This window comes from Camponotus vicinus, unplaced genomic scaffold (assembly GCF_025532165.1).
Source record: "Camponotus vicinus isolate PSW18456_S1 unplaced genomic scaffold, iyCamVici1.0 SCAF_14, whole genome shotgun sequence".
In the NCBI taxonomy this organism is placed as follows: Eukaryota; Metazoa; Arthropoda; class Insecta; order Hymenoptera; family Formicidae; genus Camponotus; species Camponotus vicinus.
This window is the reverse complement of record NW_028141950.1, coordinates 13,746,852-13,762,433: the sequence shown is the minus strand read 5'-3', so window position 1 is coordinate 13,762,433 and position 15,582 is coordinate 13,746,852. Positions and strand designations below refer to the sequence as shown.

Below are 15,582 nucleotides of genomic sequence, written 5' to 3'. Positions count from 1 at the left end.
CAATAAATTGTCGCTGTTGCGCGCATTGGACAGCGGCCGTTACCCGAGCGTGCCTTTTCGCTCGTGGGATCTCTATGAGTTTCCGCTTTTGCAGAGCACGACCAAACACTCGTGGGCTGTAAAAGCGGCCACGCAACTCGAGAAACCACGCTACGTCATCTTCGCGTTGCAGACCGGAAGGAAGAACGTTCTGTCGCAAGACGCTTCCAGATTCGACGCGTGCAATCTGACCAACGTAAAATTGTATCTCAATTCCGACTTCTATCCGTACGACGATATGAATTTGGACTTCGATAAACACAAGATCGCCGTACTGTACGACGTGTACGCGCGATTTCGACGAACGTATTACAGATCCGAGAGCGACGAGACGCTCCTGACAAATTTCTATACTGCGGTCCGCTCATAGTGATAGATTGTTCCCGCCAAAACGAGGCGGTCAAGAGCGCCACTGTGGACGTTCGTCTGGAATTCGACTGCAAAGACAACGTTCCTTCCAACACCACGGCGTATTGTCTCATCATTCACGATCGCGTGGTGGAGCGGATTGTAATCCGCTAACGAACGTCGTGCGTAAGATCCTGTAAAAAACGACTCGTCGAATGGAAGGAGAAGGAAGAGAGGAAGAGCGAGGCGAGGACGAAAGAGAGAGGGAATCGGAAACCGCGAAAACGTCGACGAGACTCTCGCTCGGACGGCTCGGGAGACGCGAATAAACGTCGGTCACTCTCCCAATGATGACGGCGACGGTTACGAGCGATATCGCGACGCCGATCTTCATCGATCTGCAGGGTTTCGTCGTCAACGAGCGATTCGTGACGAAGGAGGTGGCGATACTCGCGAACGGTCGAAATCTGACGCATCACATCTTTCGCGCTCCGATGTCGTGGAATCTGCTGACGAAGAGCGAGAAGTCGCAGGCCTGTTGGCTGACTCTGAATCACCACGAATTCCACTGGAGCGATGGATACGTGGAATACAGACACGCGAGGCAGATCGTCCGCGACGCGATATATCGCGCGTCGAGGAATCTCGAGTCGGACGCGACGGCGAGAATCTACGTCAAGGATCACGAGAAGAAGAAGTGGCTGGCCGACATCGCGGGAGAAGTGGCGGAGCAATACGACCTGGCGATCGAGACCATCGACACCGATTACGAGGACATCGGACCGCTACGAACGCTAGCCGGGACGCGCTCCTATCGCTGCGCCCACCACACGAAGAATTGCGCCTTAGAAAACGTGTGCAAACTGCACAACTGGTGGTTGGAGAGACGCGACTAATTACGCGATATGTGAATCGAGATATCTCGCGCTCGCGTTAACGCGTATATGTAAATATAAATATATGTAGTGACCTGTATATGTGTATGTGTATCCTATACGTTTTCTATATCAGTAATTAGTTTTATACACACTCTTAACGACTAACATTTTTATCGCTCTTACGTCACTTTCTTAACTACCTCGAAAATAAATATCAACGTTCTTTCGTATCGCGCTATTATTACTATCACTTTATGTATGTAGCGCTTATGTACAATAAACGCTTGAAATTTGAAAAAAATAAACGATCATTTTTTCGATTCCAGTTCTCGCGCGCCTAGACGCATCTCCTCCCTCCTCCTTCCCCTCTCGACCGACGCTTCCTCGCGCTTTCGGGAAGCGAAGCATCGCCGGAAAACTCGCGCGCGCGCGCGTCCGATAGTTCGCGATCGTCTCGATCCCCGCGCGCTCGCCCGTCCTCGACGCTGCTCGTGAGAGCCATGACGCGCGTCGCGCTATCGCTCGCGCTATCGATGTCCCTGTTCGTCGCCGCGACGGCGACGGTGCTGACCGACGATGACGCCGCGGAAGCGTCTCGTTATCTGCGGACATACGGCTTTCTGGAGAACGATGAGAATCAGCAGTCATCGTCGTTGGACAACGCGACCTCCCTGAGCAACGCGCTATCGTTGTTTCAGGAATACTACGGTCTGCCGGGAAACGGTATTCTGAACGTGGAAACGATTCGCGTCATGCGCAGGCCGCGATGCGGTGTCGCGGACATTCACGCTTACAGCCCGTTGACGTGAAAGTGGCCGAAGACGCATCTCACGTGGAACTTCAGACTAGCTGGCAGAGACACTCTGCGCACGACTCAGACCGCGTTCGCTCTATGGTCGGAGCAATCCTCCCTGACGTTCTCGCGCGACACGTTACGGCCCGATATACTGATATCCTATCAATCGGGCCGTCACGCGTACGAGAACAGCGAGAACGGGGACGCGTGTCCGTCGCCATTCGCAGGTTCGGGAGCGGCCGTCGCTCACGCGTTCTTTCCAACGGGGGTAGCTAATCACGTGAGCAAGGTACACGTCGACGAGACGGAACCGTGGCACATCACGCTGACGAGACCTCCGTCGGACAAGTTGTATCTCCTTCAGACGCTGACGCACGAGATCGGTCACACTCTGGGTCTGACTCACAGCCTGAGCGAAGATTCCGTCATGTACACCTATACGCCTTCGGAGGAGAGACGGTTCCCGCTTAGATTGAGCATAGAGGACGTTATAAGTATACGAAATCTCTACGGATCGCGGGAGACCTCGACTCCGACGATCGTCGGCACTACTCCGACGACGACGACTACGACGACTACGCCAACGCCGACGACTACGAAGACGACGACGACGACGCTCGCTCCCACCAACACCGTAGATCTGTGCGCCTTGACGCGCATAGACGGAGCGTTAATCATGAATCATCGCTTGTACGTCGCGCGTAAACGTAACGTATGGCCGATCGATATGAAAGAGAGACGCTACGGCGCGCCCTTCTCGTTCGCCGATTACTTCAAGTTTCTTCCCCGCAATCTCACTCGCATATCGGCCATGTATCAGAGACCCTCGGGCGACGTCGTGATATTCGCGGGCGACTCCGTTTACCTCGCCGATTCGAATTTTCAACTTAAAATAGGATGGCCGAGATCCGTCGAATACGTTGGATTTCCGCGCAAAGCCAGGATAAATGCCGCGATAAACACGCACGCTGGACGCAGCTACGTCATATACAACGACGATAAGATAGCCAAGATGAACGACTGCATGATGACGACAGCGAGACACGGCGCTCTGTGGGATACGTTCTCCGGGATACCGTCCGCGATAACGGCGGCCTTTCGTTACGCCGACGGTAATCTCTATTTCCTCAAGAAGCGCGAATATTACGCGTACAACGAATTCACCGACGCGATAACCTCGACCGGTTCCTTCGACCTCCATGTACTGGGAATAGAATGTCCCGCCGAAGGCGTTCTGCATCAGTTGCGCAAACTCGTCTCCAAGATATATCGTCTGGATTACGCGTCCGTCAAGAGACCGGACGACGACGACGATGATGAGGAAGGTCTTGAAACCTAATGTTAAGATTATATTTAACACGCCGTTCTAAACCGCTTCCGCTGCATTAAGTAACGCGCATAACGCATATACGTCGCGAGAGAAAGATATCGAAACGACGATTGAAAACGAGTATATAAGACGCGCCTCGATCGCTGCGCGCGACATTTCCCGCGGTACTCGAGATTAACACGCGTCTGGATCTAAGCGAGCGTCTCCGACGAATCTCTCTCGCGATAACTGAGATTAACGGCGTCGCGGTGTTTCCCACGAGCATCGAATCCTTCTTCGCGAGACCGATCATGTTCGCGGGATTCGGACAGGAGTATCGCAGAGTCTTCGGGGATCAATCGACGACGTCCGCGGCGCCGTCGGCGTCAATCACACCATCGTCGACGAGTCCTTTCGTCGTCCCGACTAACCGCCGAGACGACCACGCGGCTTCCGCCAAAGACGAGGACGCTCCCCGCGACCGTTGCGACACCCCGCCCGTGGTCAAAAAAGCCAGACTGTACACCGAGGACGAGTAAGTATGCGCTTTGCGAGTTATCTCGCGCGAATGCTCCGACTCTCGGTTCTCGCCGCAATAACGCGCCGACTTTCTTTCTTCTCCGACAGGTGGGTCAGAAATTGGCTGTTCAAACGCGAAATAAATTTCGCGAAACATCCGATTCGCATATTAGGAAGACGATATCCGCTGACCAAAACAGCCTACAAGTACATCGACGTCGCTATCGCCGTGAAACGAGAATCTTACGTCGATATCGCTCTAGGAGACTGCCACGGAAAAGAGATCTCGTTGACGCCGGACATGTGGAGAGATCTGCTCACTCTGCGCAACGACATACTGCCGTATTTCGAGAACGACTTAGACGACGCCGTCGCGCGTCCTCCGACGTCCATAATCGTCGGAACCGTGACGCTCCGATTCGGTAAGATAAATAACCTCAAGACGCTGCGATTCGAGACGGCGAAGAGCCGCATAGCTATGTCGCACTCCACGGTGAAAGCGCTGTTCACTCTCGAGCTATGCGTGAATCGCATCGTCGCGTCGCTGACCAACGTACTTGAGGCCGTCAATGGCAAGCTGTCGCCAATTCATCGATATTGGAATGGAGACCGATCACCCCGGCGATATTCCGGAAGCGATTCGTCGACACGAGAATTTCAACGCGAACGATTTGATCGACTGCGAATTACACGCTCTGCTCTTCGGACTATACTACAACTCGTAGATTCGGCGAACGAAGCCGTCGTTCCGTCTCTCTCTCTATCTCACGCATCCGTCTCACGCGCCCGTTCTACGCTCACAATCTATGTACGCGCGGGCGACGAATAAACGATGTATCACGAATACGACCTTGTCCTAGCGCTCTCGACCTATGTAGCTACGTATGTAACGAGAATCGAACGAAATAAAAAATTTTTTACACAATGATTCATCTCTCCTCGATTTACGTCGAACCTATCTCTCTCCTTCGCGTCGACTTTATCCCTATCTTTCCCTCGCGCGTTCGAAACGACGCGAGTCGAAGGAAACGTTCGCGGCCGCCTATCGCTTATCGCTGTCGACCTATGTACCTACGCACTAACGTGAATCGAACTAAATAAAAATTTTACACGACGATTCGCAAATCCTCCCCGCCGCCGCCTAATCGGCGCGCTCTCCATCGATCGAGACAAAAATGAGGGATCGACGACCTTCGTCGGCGAGAGAGACGCCGCTACTCGCGACGTGCTCTCCCGATAGATCGCGCATGTATTTATGAATAAAAGATATATTTAGGTTAAGAGCGAAATACGAGCGACGCAACGAACTAGTATCCGCCGCTCGGGACGCGACGAGTCGAAGGAAACGTCGACGGCCGCCTATCGCTTATCGCTCTCTCCTAAGAGCGCGCGACTAGAACGTCGCAGATCAACGGAAACGTTCGCGGTCGCATATCGCGCGCGCCTAACGCGCCGTATCCAGGGACGCTCCCAACGCGTCGTATCTAAGGACGAACGCGCGCTCCATCCCTCTCTCGCTCGCGCCACCCCGTCCCTCCCGCTCGCTCTCCAACTCGCGCCCTCTCCCCTCACCCTTCTGCCGCGCCGTCTCCCCCTCGCCCCACCCTCCGCCGCGCGCGCCCACCCCCCCGCGTGACGTCACGACCGCGCCGTTTACCCACCCGACGGCGAACGGCTCCCCTCGCCCTACCTACCCCCCCTTCGCTTCCCCTCGGTCCGAAACCTGTCCCTCAGATATCTCTCTATCTCTCTCGCTCCTACGGACCTCTCTCTCACACCAATGGAAAAAGTGTGTTAGAAACGGCCTCTCCTCCCTACTGAGCGCTATTGGATATTCCTCATCATAATCGTTTTCAACATCTCTGGAAAAGTGTTCGTCTTGCAAAATTGCGCGTTTGAGATAGTCATTTATAGCGTGCAATTCGTACGATCCTTCGGGAATTGTAATTTCTTTGTCGTCGTTGCCAAAGTAAAATTTATTATTCGAAAAATTTACGTTCGGAATCGTATGATAAGTTTCAAAATCCGTTAATCCGAGCTCGTAATCGGCATCGGTCAAATCTATAGCGCGAAAATAGCTTACAGCGAGAACGCTGCTTCTGCCAGTCAACGTAAGTGTCAGTGACATGTCGAACGAATACTGAGTCGTGACGATGGATTGTCAGGCTTTAAATTAATCGTCGACTGTTTGAAGAAATTTTAAACACAACTGTCCACAGATACTCTGATTGTAACTTTGATAAGATGTATAATTGTATTCAATTTTCACTCGTCCGAAATATCGCACAAGTTCCTTGGATGGTCGAAGATTTCCAAAACTGTCGAACTATACAACATGATCTCCCCTCTTTGCGTACGCTACCCAATGAGTACCGGGACCATCAACGTCATCCAAATTGACGATACCGCTCTCGTTTCGTCATACACCGCTTATCGGTAAATTACTGCGCATGAGAACAGCTCTAAAGAAAGGTATGCGCATACGTTTCGCCAATTGTTCCAATTGCACGTTAGTTGTCGCACCCGGAGGGATTTTTAACGTTTTTTCGACGTTTTTTTCTTCTCTTAGACTGCTGAGAATCCCTGTCCACGCTTGTACGGAGCGAGATAAAGTCCGCGACCTTCCATAGCGCGATTGTGACGCTGCAACTCTTCCAGCTGACGTTGCGCCGTCAGCCGTCGTTTACCGCCTTTGCGATTCCCGCCGCACCGCCGGCCAAAGAACCGACAACTCCCAACAACGGTAAAAGTGGTAAAATACCACCGCATTTCTCTACTGGAAGTATTCGTTTTTTCCTCCTCTTTGTCATCGACGGCTTTTTCATCCCCATGCCGAGTTTTGTCTTTGCCTTTATTGCCGCCCAAACAGTCGTAGCGGCTGCTCTTTCGCCAAGAGTCGAATCCCTCGCGGTAATGCGTTCTCGCGCTCTTGCAGCTAGTATGCGATCCGCGACGTGTCGTTGACCGAGGTCGTTGCTTCGCGAGTAAGCAATGTCGTGCTCGCGACAAGCGGCGTCCAATGGATTGATGCCTCGATCGCCTCTAGCCAATCGTTTCTCTAATCGAGTTCCCGGGCCGCAAAACTGATAACCGGGAATATGTAATTCGATGGGAAGCGCGTTTAGTTTTAATAATCCTATTAAAACTAATAAAGGATACAAGTACAAATATATAATTGCACCATTATTCCCCGATAGAAAAGTGGGAAGAGGTATAAATGCGCCGCGCATCATGACGCTAAGCGATAACATGATCGATTACGTGCATTGGAACGATCCCAACGAATTGGTAGATCGTTTGCGATTGCTGGACGCCTCACGTCGAGCCGGCAACAATGCTCACGACAATGAAATCTTGTCAATTATTGAAGAACTTCGCGAGGCTGGCATTATTATAAATTAAACTGTGCATCAACGATACGTGTCATTCGGTCAAAGTTCTCGGTACAGAAATGTCGATTAATAAATTTGGATTATCGCTCGGAAGATCGAATAATTTGTACTATCAGTGGAATGGATTATTGAGAAATTACGTTCGCGATAACGCTCTCTGCCAGACTACTACCGGCTTTGACGCAAGGTTGCGCAAGATTCAACGTGTAGCGCAACCGGAAGCTGATACTGACGCCGTCAACAAACGATAAGTGGATAAACTTTTGAGAGATCGACAGGGAGAAATTGAGCAAAAAATTATCGCGCTTGAAACACACGTGCAGGCGCTACGAATAATGATGGACGAGATAAAGAATGTGCTGAGATATGCAACATCTGACTCGACACAGTAAACGAGACATACTATCGCAATATTAATTATGCCTCGATCAAACGTGCGAAAGAAGATAAACACCTCCGAAAAGCGACAACTAGTCGAGGAACTACATGCTCCGGCGAGAAGAAATTTTCCACGAAGACGTGTCATTGTACGCGGATACGACGATCTGTGGCAGGCGGACGTGGTCGAGATGCGTTCGTACTCTCGACTCAACAAGGGTCATAAATACATACTCACAGTTATCGATGTGTTGAGCAAGTATGCGTGGGCCGTACCGCTCAAGAGTAAGAGCGGAAACGAAATGTCCGAAACGATTGCAAAGATTATTGCAGACGATAAAAGGTGTCCGAAAAATTTTCAAACCGACAGAGGAAAAGAATTTTACAACGCGAGTGTGCAGAAACTCATGAAGAAACACAACATTAATCATTACTCGACGTATTCCATTATGAAAGCCTCGGTCGTGGAACGATTCAACCGTACTTTGAAAAACAATATGTGGAAAATGTTTACGCTCAACGGAAATTACAAATGGATCGACGAGCTATCTCGACTCGTTGCAGAGTACAATACGCGAAAACATCGCACCATCGGTATGAGACCTGCCGACGTCACTCCAGCGATCGCTGAAAAACTTTTAAATACGGTGTATAGCAACGTAAAAATTGCGGCTCCGACAAAATTTAAAGTAGGCGATTCTGTACGCGTGAGCAAATACAAGACCATCTTTGAAAAAGGTTTCACACCTAATTGGACGACCGAAGTTTTTAAGATTGTCGAGGTGCAGAAAACTAATCCCGCGACATTCATACTCGAAGATTCGCGTGGAGATCCCGTCGCTGGAGGATTCTACGAATACGAATTACAACGCGTCGCTAATCCCGACGTATATCTCGTGGAAAAAATTTTGCGGGAAAAGGGTGATGACGTATACGTGAAATGGTTGGGAATGGATAAATCATACAACTCTTGGATACATAAAAATAATGTATTATAAATATTTATTAAAATAATATACATATAAACTATATAAATAATTTAATATATAAATATTTAATAATATAAAAATATATAAAATGTATTAAATATAAAAATATATACATGGTTATGTACAAAATATACATTTAATAATAAATAAAATATACATTTATTTACAATGGTATTCTATAATGTCCCCACGGTAACGTATCGGTGGTTTCGGGTACGATATACCGCTTATCGTCGTACGGACTCAGAGCAATTTTCGTCTCGCAGATCGTATATACTTGATGTAGTTTAGATCGTATACACGACTGCTGACGCGTCATTTCAATCTCTTCGTTTAAACACCGCGTGTAATCGTCAAACGTTATCATTCTCGCGACAACGTTACTCTTGACACCTTTAACTTTCTTTGTGTCCTTTTTCCCATTCACTCGAAACGCGTACATCTTTGCTCTGAGCCCGACGAATTCGGTCATTATGGTACCGTTGTTTTCGTCCTTCATCAGGCCCGGTACCTTTTTATTTACAAGCGGTATACCGTACGCATTATCCACCGCATAATCGCTCGTGTCGAATCTGATGATATCGCGCTTCATATTCTCATACACATCCGCGCACTCAATGTGATATATGAGACTGTCCGTATCGGTGTACATTACCCGGCATTTGTCGCGATACATTGGCGTCATATACTCGTGATGAAACTCGTACAAACATGTCTTGGATATGTCGAGTATGCACATACCCACGTAAATCGGTTTGTAGAATTTCACCTCGAGTTTACGCAATTCCACAGCGATTAAGTTTTCTGAAAAAACGCTTCTGCTGTGGAAATTTGGTTTCGCAATCATTGCCTCTGCGCCGTACCGACCATCCCACTTTGTTAATAATTTAACATCGACACGATTGCGCACATTTTCCATCGTTTTACCAAACACCGCATTGTTCATTAATTTATATAAATTTTTTTCGAAATCATTTTTAGCCAATGTTCTAAAATGTGTATTTAATTCTATGTAATTTCGAAGCCAGGGAGATTGTGAAAACTGTAAAATTCGATGTATTTTTGTAACGCGAAGACCGTGACGCGTACACTGCTGCAGGTTGCGGTAGTGTATCACGTAACGCTTCTTATCGTATAGCGTTGCAAGCAGTTTGAATTCCCGCTTGCCAGGTGGTTTGTCGCGTGTCGGGCAAAACGGTAGGTCAGTGTGCGCATCGTGAAGATGTTGCGGGTACTCGAGGTCCACTTCGAGGATATAGCCTGGAGGCGAATCTAGCGCGATGGATGATACGTCAAAATTGGTCACGTCGTCGACCCATCGAAAATCGGTGTAAGGTAACGGTTGACACGTTGCCCATACAAATTATTTACATCAAAGTACATCAAGTACGATGCTGGTTTCGATGGATCGTACGACTCCATGTACTTGTTATTAGCGCGAGCATATCTACCCGAACATTGACTCAGACCACCGCGTATACCACGTTCGATGAACATAACCATGTCGATGTCAGTAAGCAACTCGAACGTAATTTTCGTATGCTTCAACATGGCGTCCCACGTGTATCCTGGGAGAGTATAGTAATACGCGGGGTCGAGTCCGTAACTTTCGATACATTTATCTCGAAAGTTTTCGAAAATATCGGCTAATAACAAAACATCAATTTTAAGGTACAAGTCGCTATATTCGCCTAGCGTCCGAATGGAGAATCGCGTCCAGATGTTCTCGGCGTGCGCGTAATCGCTCTCGGATACAGTGTCCTGATAAATTATGAAAAACTATGGGAATACAAAAAGATTCTTTATAATTTAAATTGCAATTTGAGTGTGCTGGACCTCTGTACCGCCCGGTCAGATGGCAATGATCGCGAACGCATGTATCGTCTTCCACGAACGGTTTTTCGCATATATGACATTGAGTGGCGCTATGGAATTTTTCCCACTCTTCGGACGTCAAATTTACCATGGGGACATTTGTTTTTAAAATATTTTTTACACGTAACGCTAAATTTTTGTGGTCTTCGGCGAACCAAGCTACACAATCGGCGCTACGACGCGAATGATATGCCGATAAAGATTCGTCATACGAACAATGTACATAGTAAGCTATACTAAATACTTGGTGATTTTGATATGCGTTTTTCTCTTCATCCATCTTGGCCAAAACGCATTCCAGGTCTGCGTAGACCACAAATGGAAGCCGCTCCTTCCGATTAAAGTTATTGAACTCGAGCCACTTGTCCTTATCGCTCGGCAATCGGACAACTTGGCGTCCGAATCAAAGTAATGTAAGCATCTGTAAAGAAAAATTTTTTAAAGATTTATATACAATTTGCTACATAACTTATAATTATTCAAATAATATAAATTAAACTTACCGGTCGCAGATATATTTCTTGTGCTCCTTTTTGCTCAATTGTGAGCTCACGAGCCGGGATAAATTCTTAATCCAAGTGAAATGTCCGACGCTGTTGTCGTCTTCAATGTACAGCAAGTTGATATGCTTACCCGCTTCTGCTCCGTAAGACGCATCGGGACAATGCTGTTCTTGTCTTCGATGCTGTACACATTTATAGAAATGTCATTGGCAAGTTCAAAATTTTTTATTTGGTTCACAGTCACTGGAAACTCAATGTTCTGGAGATTCAGCACTGTCGTGTAATGCGGGTACGATGATTCCCGTTCCGCCTTTCTTTCGGCGGGGTATAGTGCGGCGACCTCTGCCCACGCGAAACATGCATTGTCCTTTGATTGTACATTAATCACCGCTCTTTTCAACATAATCTCCCGCGGTAACTTAATGTGACATCCCGCACGCATAGGATTATACTTATTTATATTTACAGTTAAATTTAATATTCGCGACAAAGCCCACCCGCTGTCGCGTTCCTGAAACTCTTCCAGAGACGCTAGGGTGGGTTCGATAACGCGCCGTTCGTACCACTCGCGTAAATCGGATGTGCGAAAGAGTTCATAGTTTTTCGTGTTTATACTTTTATTGGCGCGTTTATCCCCAGCCACAAATTCACCGTTAAATATTGTGTTCACTTTCACATTATAATGTTTTTTCATAACATCCTTCACATGTTCCAACACAATGTCTTTGGCATCATCGAGAAACTGGCGTGGTTCGATGTGATTATAATTTATCACTGCACCAGTCAATATACGACTCTCGAACGCCGCATCAATCTCGCGCCACGCAAGTCCATTTTGACGCGTGCTACATCCGGCACCTGTGTGTACGAAACGTCCACGTACCGAATTTTTCAACCCTTCGAGGCGCGCGATCCGAGCAATCAGCGATTGTCGATATCCGATCGATAATCGCGGTCGCTTGATGCGACTTTGCTCTTCCAACGACTCGATATACGTATCACATCGTTGCTCCCACACAATGTAGTCTTCCAATGAATTCACCAAAGTGGATTGCTCTCGCAAACTTTGTTCCTCCATATTGTATCAGACTTGCGAAATGCGCTCCCCAATGATAGTTCCGGATGTACTTTAGCTACTGGCGGGGTGTGCCTCTTTATCATGATTTATATACTGTCTCGTGCATATCATTGAACATTCTAGAATGATTTCATCTTAAAAATTCCCTGGAGTAGCATCTGCAATTTAACCTTGATAATTTCGCGTTTTGTCACATACATTTGAAAAATCTGACGTGATTGCATCGGGAGCAGTCGTACATCGGTGCTTGATTTTAGCACATTCAGCTAAATCTTTGTCTAGGGGTGATGTGCGTTTTAACCTTGACAGTTAATCTTTGTTCCGATGTGCATCTTAACCTTGAAAATTTCACATTTTGTCACGTACATTTGAAAAATCTGACGTGATTGCATCAGGAGCAGCCGTACATCGGCGCTCGATTTTAGCGAATTCAGCTAAATCTTTGTTCTGGGGGTGATGTGCGTTTTAACCTTGACGGTTAATCTTTGTTCCGATGTGCATCTTAACCTTGAAAATTTCACGTTTTGTCACGTACATTTGAAAAATCTGACGTGATTGCATCAGGAGCAGCCGTACATCGGCGCTCGATTTTAGCGAATTCAGCTAATTTTTTGTTCTGGGGATGATGATGTCATCGCAGCCGTACATCGGCGCGACAAAATTTTAGAGGAAATTAAAATGATGCGTTGGCAATAATCCCCTCTACATTGCAATTTGCGATACTATTTGAATTGATATTAATTCTAATACGATCAGTATTACATCAATCACGCGTGTGAAAGGTTCGCTGAAGAAATCAACATGAATTTTTACGTTCCGATTCGAAACGGTGAAACTCCACCGTGTAAGAAGCAAAAATGCGATACGTAAGTTTCGATCGTTTAAAAATTTTATTAATTAATTTTTTTTAAATATTGATCTAATTATTTATATTTTTATAGCATTCAGCCTCATCGTGCGACTCGCATACTTGGAAGAAGATACGCTCTAACCCCAACGTCGTACAAGTATTTGGACATTGGAATAAGCGTTGGAGCTGTGTCGTACGTGGAACTGATTCTCGTTGATAATCGAGGTAATCAAATAGTGTTGCCTTTTTCAACATGGAATTTGTTGATGCAGAAGCAAGCAGACATTGAACAATTTCTACAATCGACTGCTCTCCCATTAAGGATTGGAGATTTATCGATTGAAATGTATCAATCGAAAATTGTAAAACTCACATTATGTGACAATTCTTTGTACATGAAACCACTGACATTATTACATTTATTTAATTTTGAAAATTGTATCGATCATATGCACAATTGGTTATGTGAGAATACGTATCTCGTAAATGAAAAATTTAAACAATTTGAAACTGTTTTACGACGTAACAATATTACTACTGTATGCGATGCTGTAAAAACGATACGTGATAGTGACGTCTTTAACAGCGAATCAATAATCGATTGCGAATTATTAACATGTGCTGTAAATGATATTCTTTACGATGCGTGCAATAAATAATTATTTTTATTCCATCTATGATTTTAATTCTTTCCTTCCATACGAATAAGAATAGTTATACTTTTCTCAACACGCTCCGCTAAAGATGTAGAGAAATGCTGAGGTAGATGAGACGTGATGCTCTAGTTGGAATGAGACAAAAGATATTAAAAGATATATAATGAAGAGGAGCCTGCGACATTAGAATATTATTTCTTTCGTTGTTCTGTGCTTGTCACAAAGTTGTGGAGAGTGTGTGAGGAAGAAAAGTGAACAAAATTATGTGTATTCCTAAACCATACAAACCGAGGTCCGATCCTCGCTTTTACTCTGATCTCCCGAGAATACACATTGCAAAATGTTTCTGGACCGAATCCTACCAACGTCGAAACCGACACTACTGCAAGGATTGTCGGTACGGATTTTATCGAAATTATGCATTAAAACATAATTATTTCCACGGGTTCTTCGAGGGACCGTTTGCACCGTTTAGGTGCTGTCACTGCGGCACGGAGGTAACGGTGATAAGATCTGTCCTAGACTGCAAGGATTGTTACCAGGAATATTGTCATACGTTCCGTACCCTCAAGAGACAAGGATATGATGTAGATAATATGTCCATCATAGTATATAATACTGACCGAATGGAAATATGGAAGATACATTTTTTACCATCTGAACCTCCTAGTATAGAAGAGCAACGAGAGGAGTTGCTGGAACCTTATTACATGCTGCCTACTCAGAGCGAAAATTCGGCGACGCGTAACGAACTCTTCTTTCAAGAAACATGATTTGTAAGTAACTTTCAATTTATAATATATCAAAAGTTCTAAAATAAATTATTAAAAACTATTCAAATGTCTTTTTCTGTTCCAGGAGCGGCTCCACTCAGCCCGGCACATCGACCCCTTAGCATTCTAGGAGCGGCCTCCTCCTTAGCCCGGCGCACTCCCCCCAAATATATTATTCTTATTATTTTATTATTATATTATTATTATTTTTTTTTTAATTTTATATCATATATTATTATATATTAAGCGCACACATACACACACACACACACACACACACACAAAATTGTATAGTACACGCACACATTTAAATAAATTTTATATTTTAATTTAAAAAAAAAAGAAATGTATTTATTTACGCGCCTCTCCTTGCGCTCCCATCCTTTGCGTCTCTCTTGCGCTAGTTGTAAGAATTTATCGTTCTCTCTCTCTCTCTTTCGTACGCGCTATCGTTCTAACAATAAGTCTCGCGTTAGTTGTAAGTCTCGCGATATCTTCGTTCTCGCTCGCACGCGTTATCTTAACTATTATCGTTCTCTCTCATATGCGTTCTCTTCGCGATATTATCGTTCTCTCTCATTCATATGCTCATCGCTATCACTCACTTACCTTTGCGTCGTCCTTCTCCCACCTATGCAGCATCTTACAATGAGTCGTCCTTGTCCCACGTTGACGCCATCCTTGTCACACGTTGATGTCATCCTTGTCACACGTTGATGCCATCCTTGTCGCACTGTCCTCTTCACACACTTTACGCTATCCTTTTCACACAACCGTCTTCTTTCCGCGGATCCCCCCTACCCGCGCGGACCCCCTCGTCCATCGCTCGCGCCACGGATCCCCCCTTCCCGCGCGGACCCCCTCGTCCATCGCTCGCGCCGCGGATCCCCCCTCCCCCACACGTGACGTCACCCCCGCACGTGACGTCATCACCCCCCGCGTGACGTCATCATCCCCCGCACGTGACGTCATCATCCCCGCGTGACGTCATCATCCCCGCACGTGACGTCATCATCCCCCGCGTGACGTCACCCCCCCCCCCCGCGTGACGTCATCCCCCGCGTGACGTCACCCCCCGCCCGCGGTTCCCCCTCGCCCCTCACCCCCCCTCGGAGCCCCTGGGTTAGAACCGGCCTAGACACACTACTCCCCTCTACATCGCAATTTGTGATACTATTTAAATTAATAATAATTCTAAT

General features: G+C 46.6%; 3 protein-coding genes and 1 pseudogene across 6 annotated transcripts in view; 3 read left to right on the top strand and 1 right to left on the bottom strand.

Moving 5' to 3' along the window:
* Window positions 1-15,582, bottom strand: part of LOC145965795 (uncharacterized) — a 407,995-nt gene that overhangs the window by 248,908 nt on the left and 143,505 nt on the right. The gene's annotated exons all lie outside the window — the stretch shown is intronic.
* On the top strand, window positions 734-1,785 carry LOC145965231 (uncharacterized). Its single transcript, XM_083088629.1, has one exon. The coding sequence runs from the start codon at window positions 735-737 to the stop codon at window positions 1,281-1,283; it is 549 nt and encodes a 182-aa protein (XP_082944755.1). The 5' UTR covers window position 734; the 3' UTR covers window positions 1,284-1,785.
* LOC145965230 (matrix metalloproteinase-2-like) lies at window positions 2,448-3,532 on the top strand. Its single transcript, XM_083088628.1, has one exon. It carries the CDS (start codon window positions 2,489-2,491, stop codon window positions 3,398-3,400), a length of 912 nt encoding a protein of 303 aa, XP_082944754.1. The 5' UTR covers window positions 2,448-2,488; the 3' UTR covers window positions 3,401-3,532.
* On the top strand, window positions 3,529-4,856 carry LOC145965232 (uncharacterized; annotated as a pseudogene). The gene is made up of 2 exons (XR_014436652.1): window positions 3,529-3,905; window positions 3,998-4,856. The product of XR_014436652.1 is annotated as an uncharacterized LOC145965232 (transcript).

What these genes read in the sequence shown, in the direction of transcription:
- LOC145965231 (XM_083088629.1), top strand. Translation starts at nt 735, where the DNA reads ATGATGACGGCGACGGTTACGAGCGATATCGCGACGCCGATCTTCATC.
- LOC145965230 (XM_083088628.1), top strand. Translation starts at nt 2,489, where the DNA reads ATGTACACCTATACGCCTTCGGAGGAGAGACGGTTCCCGCTTAGATTG.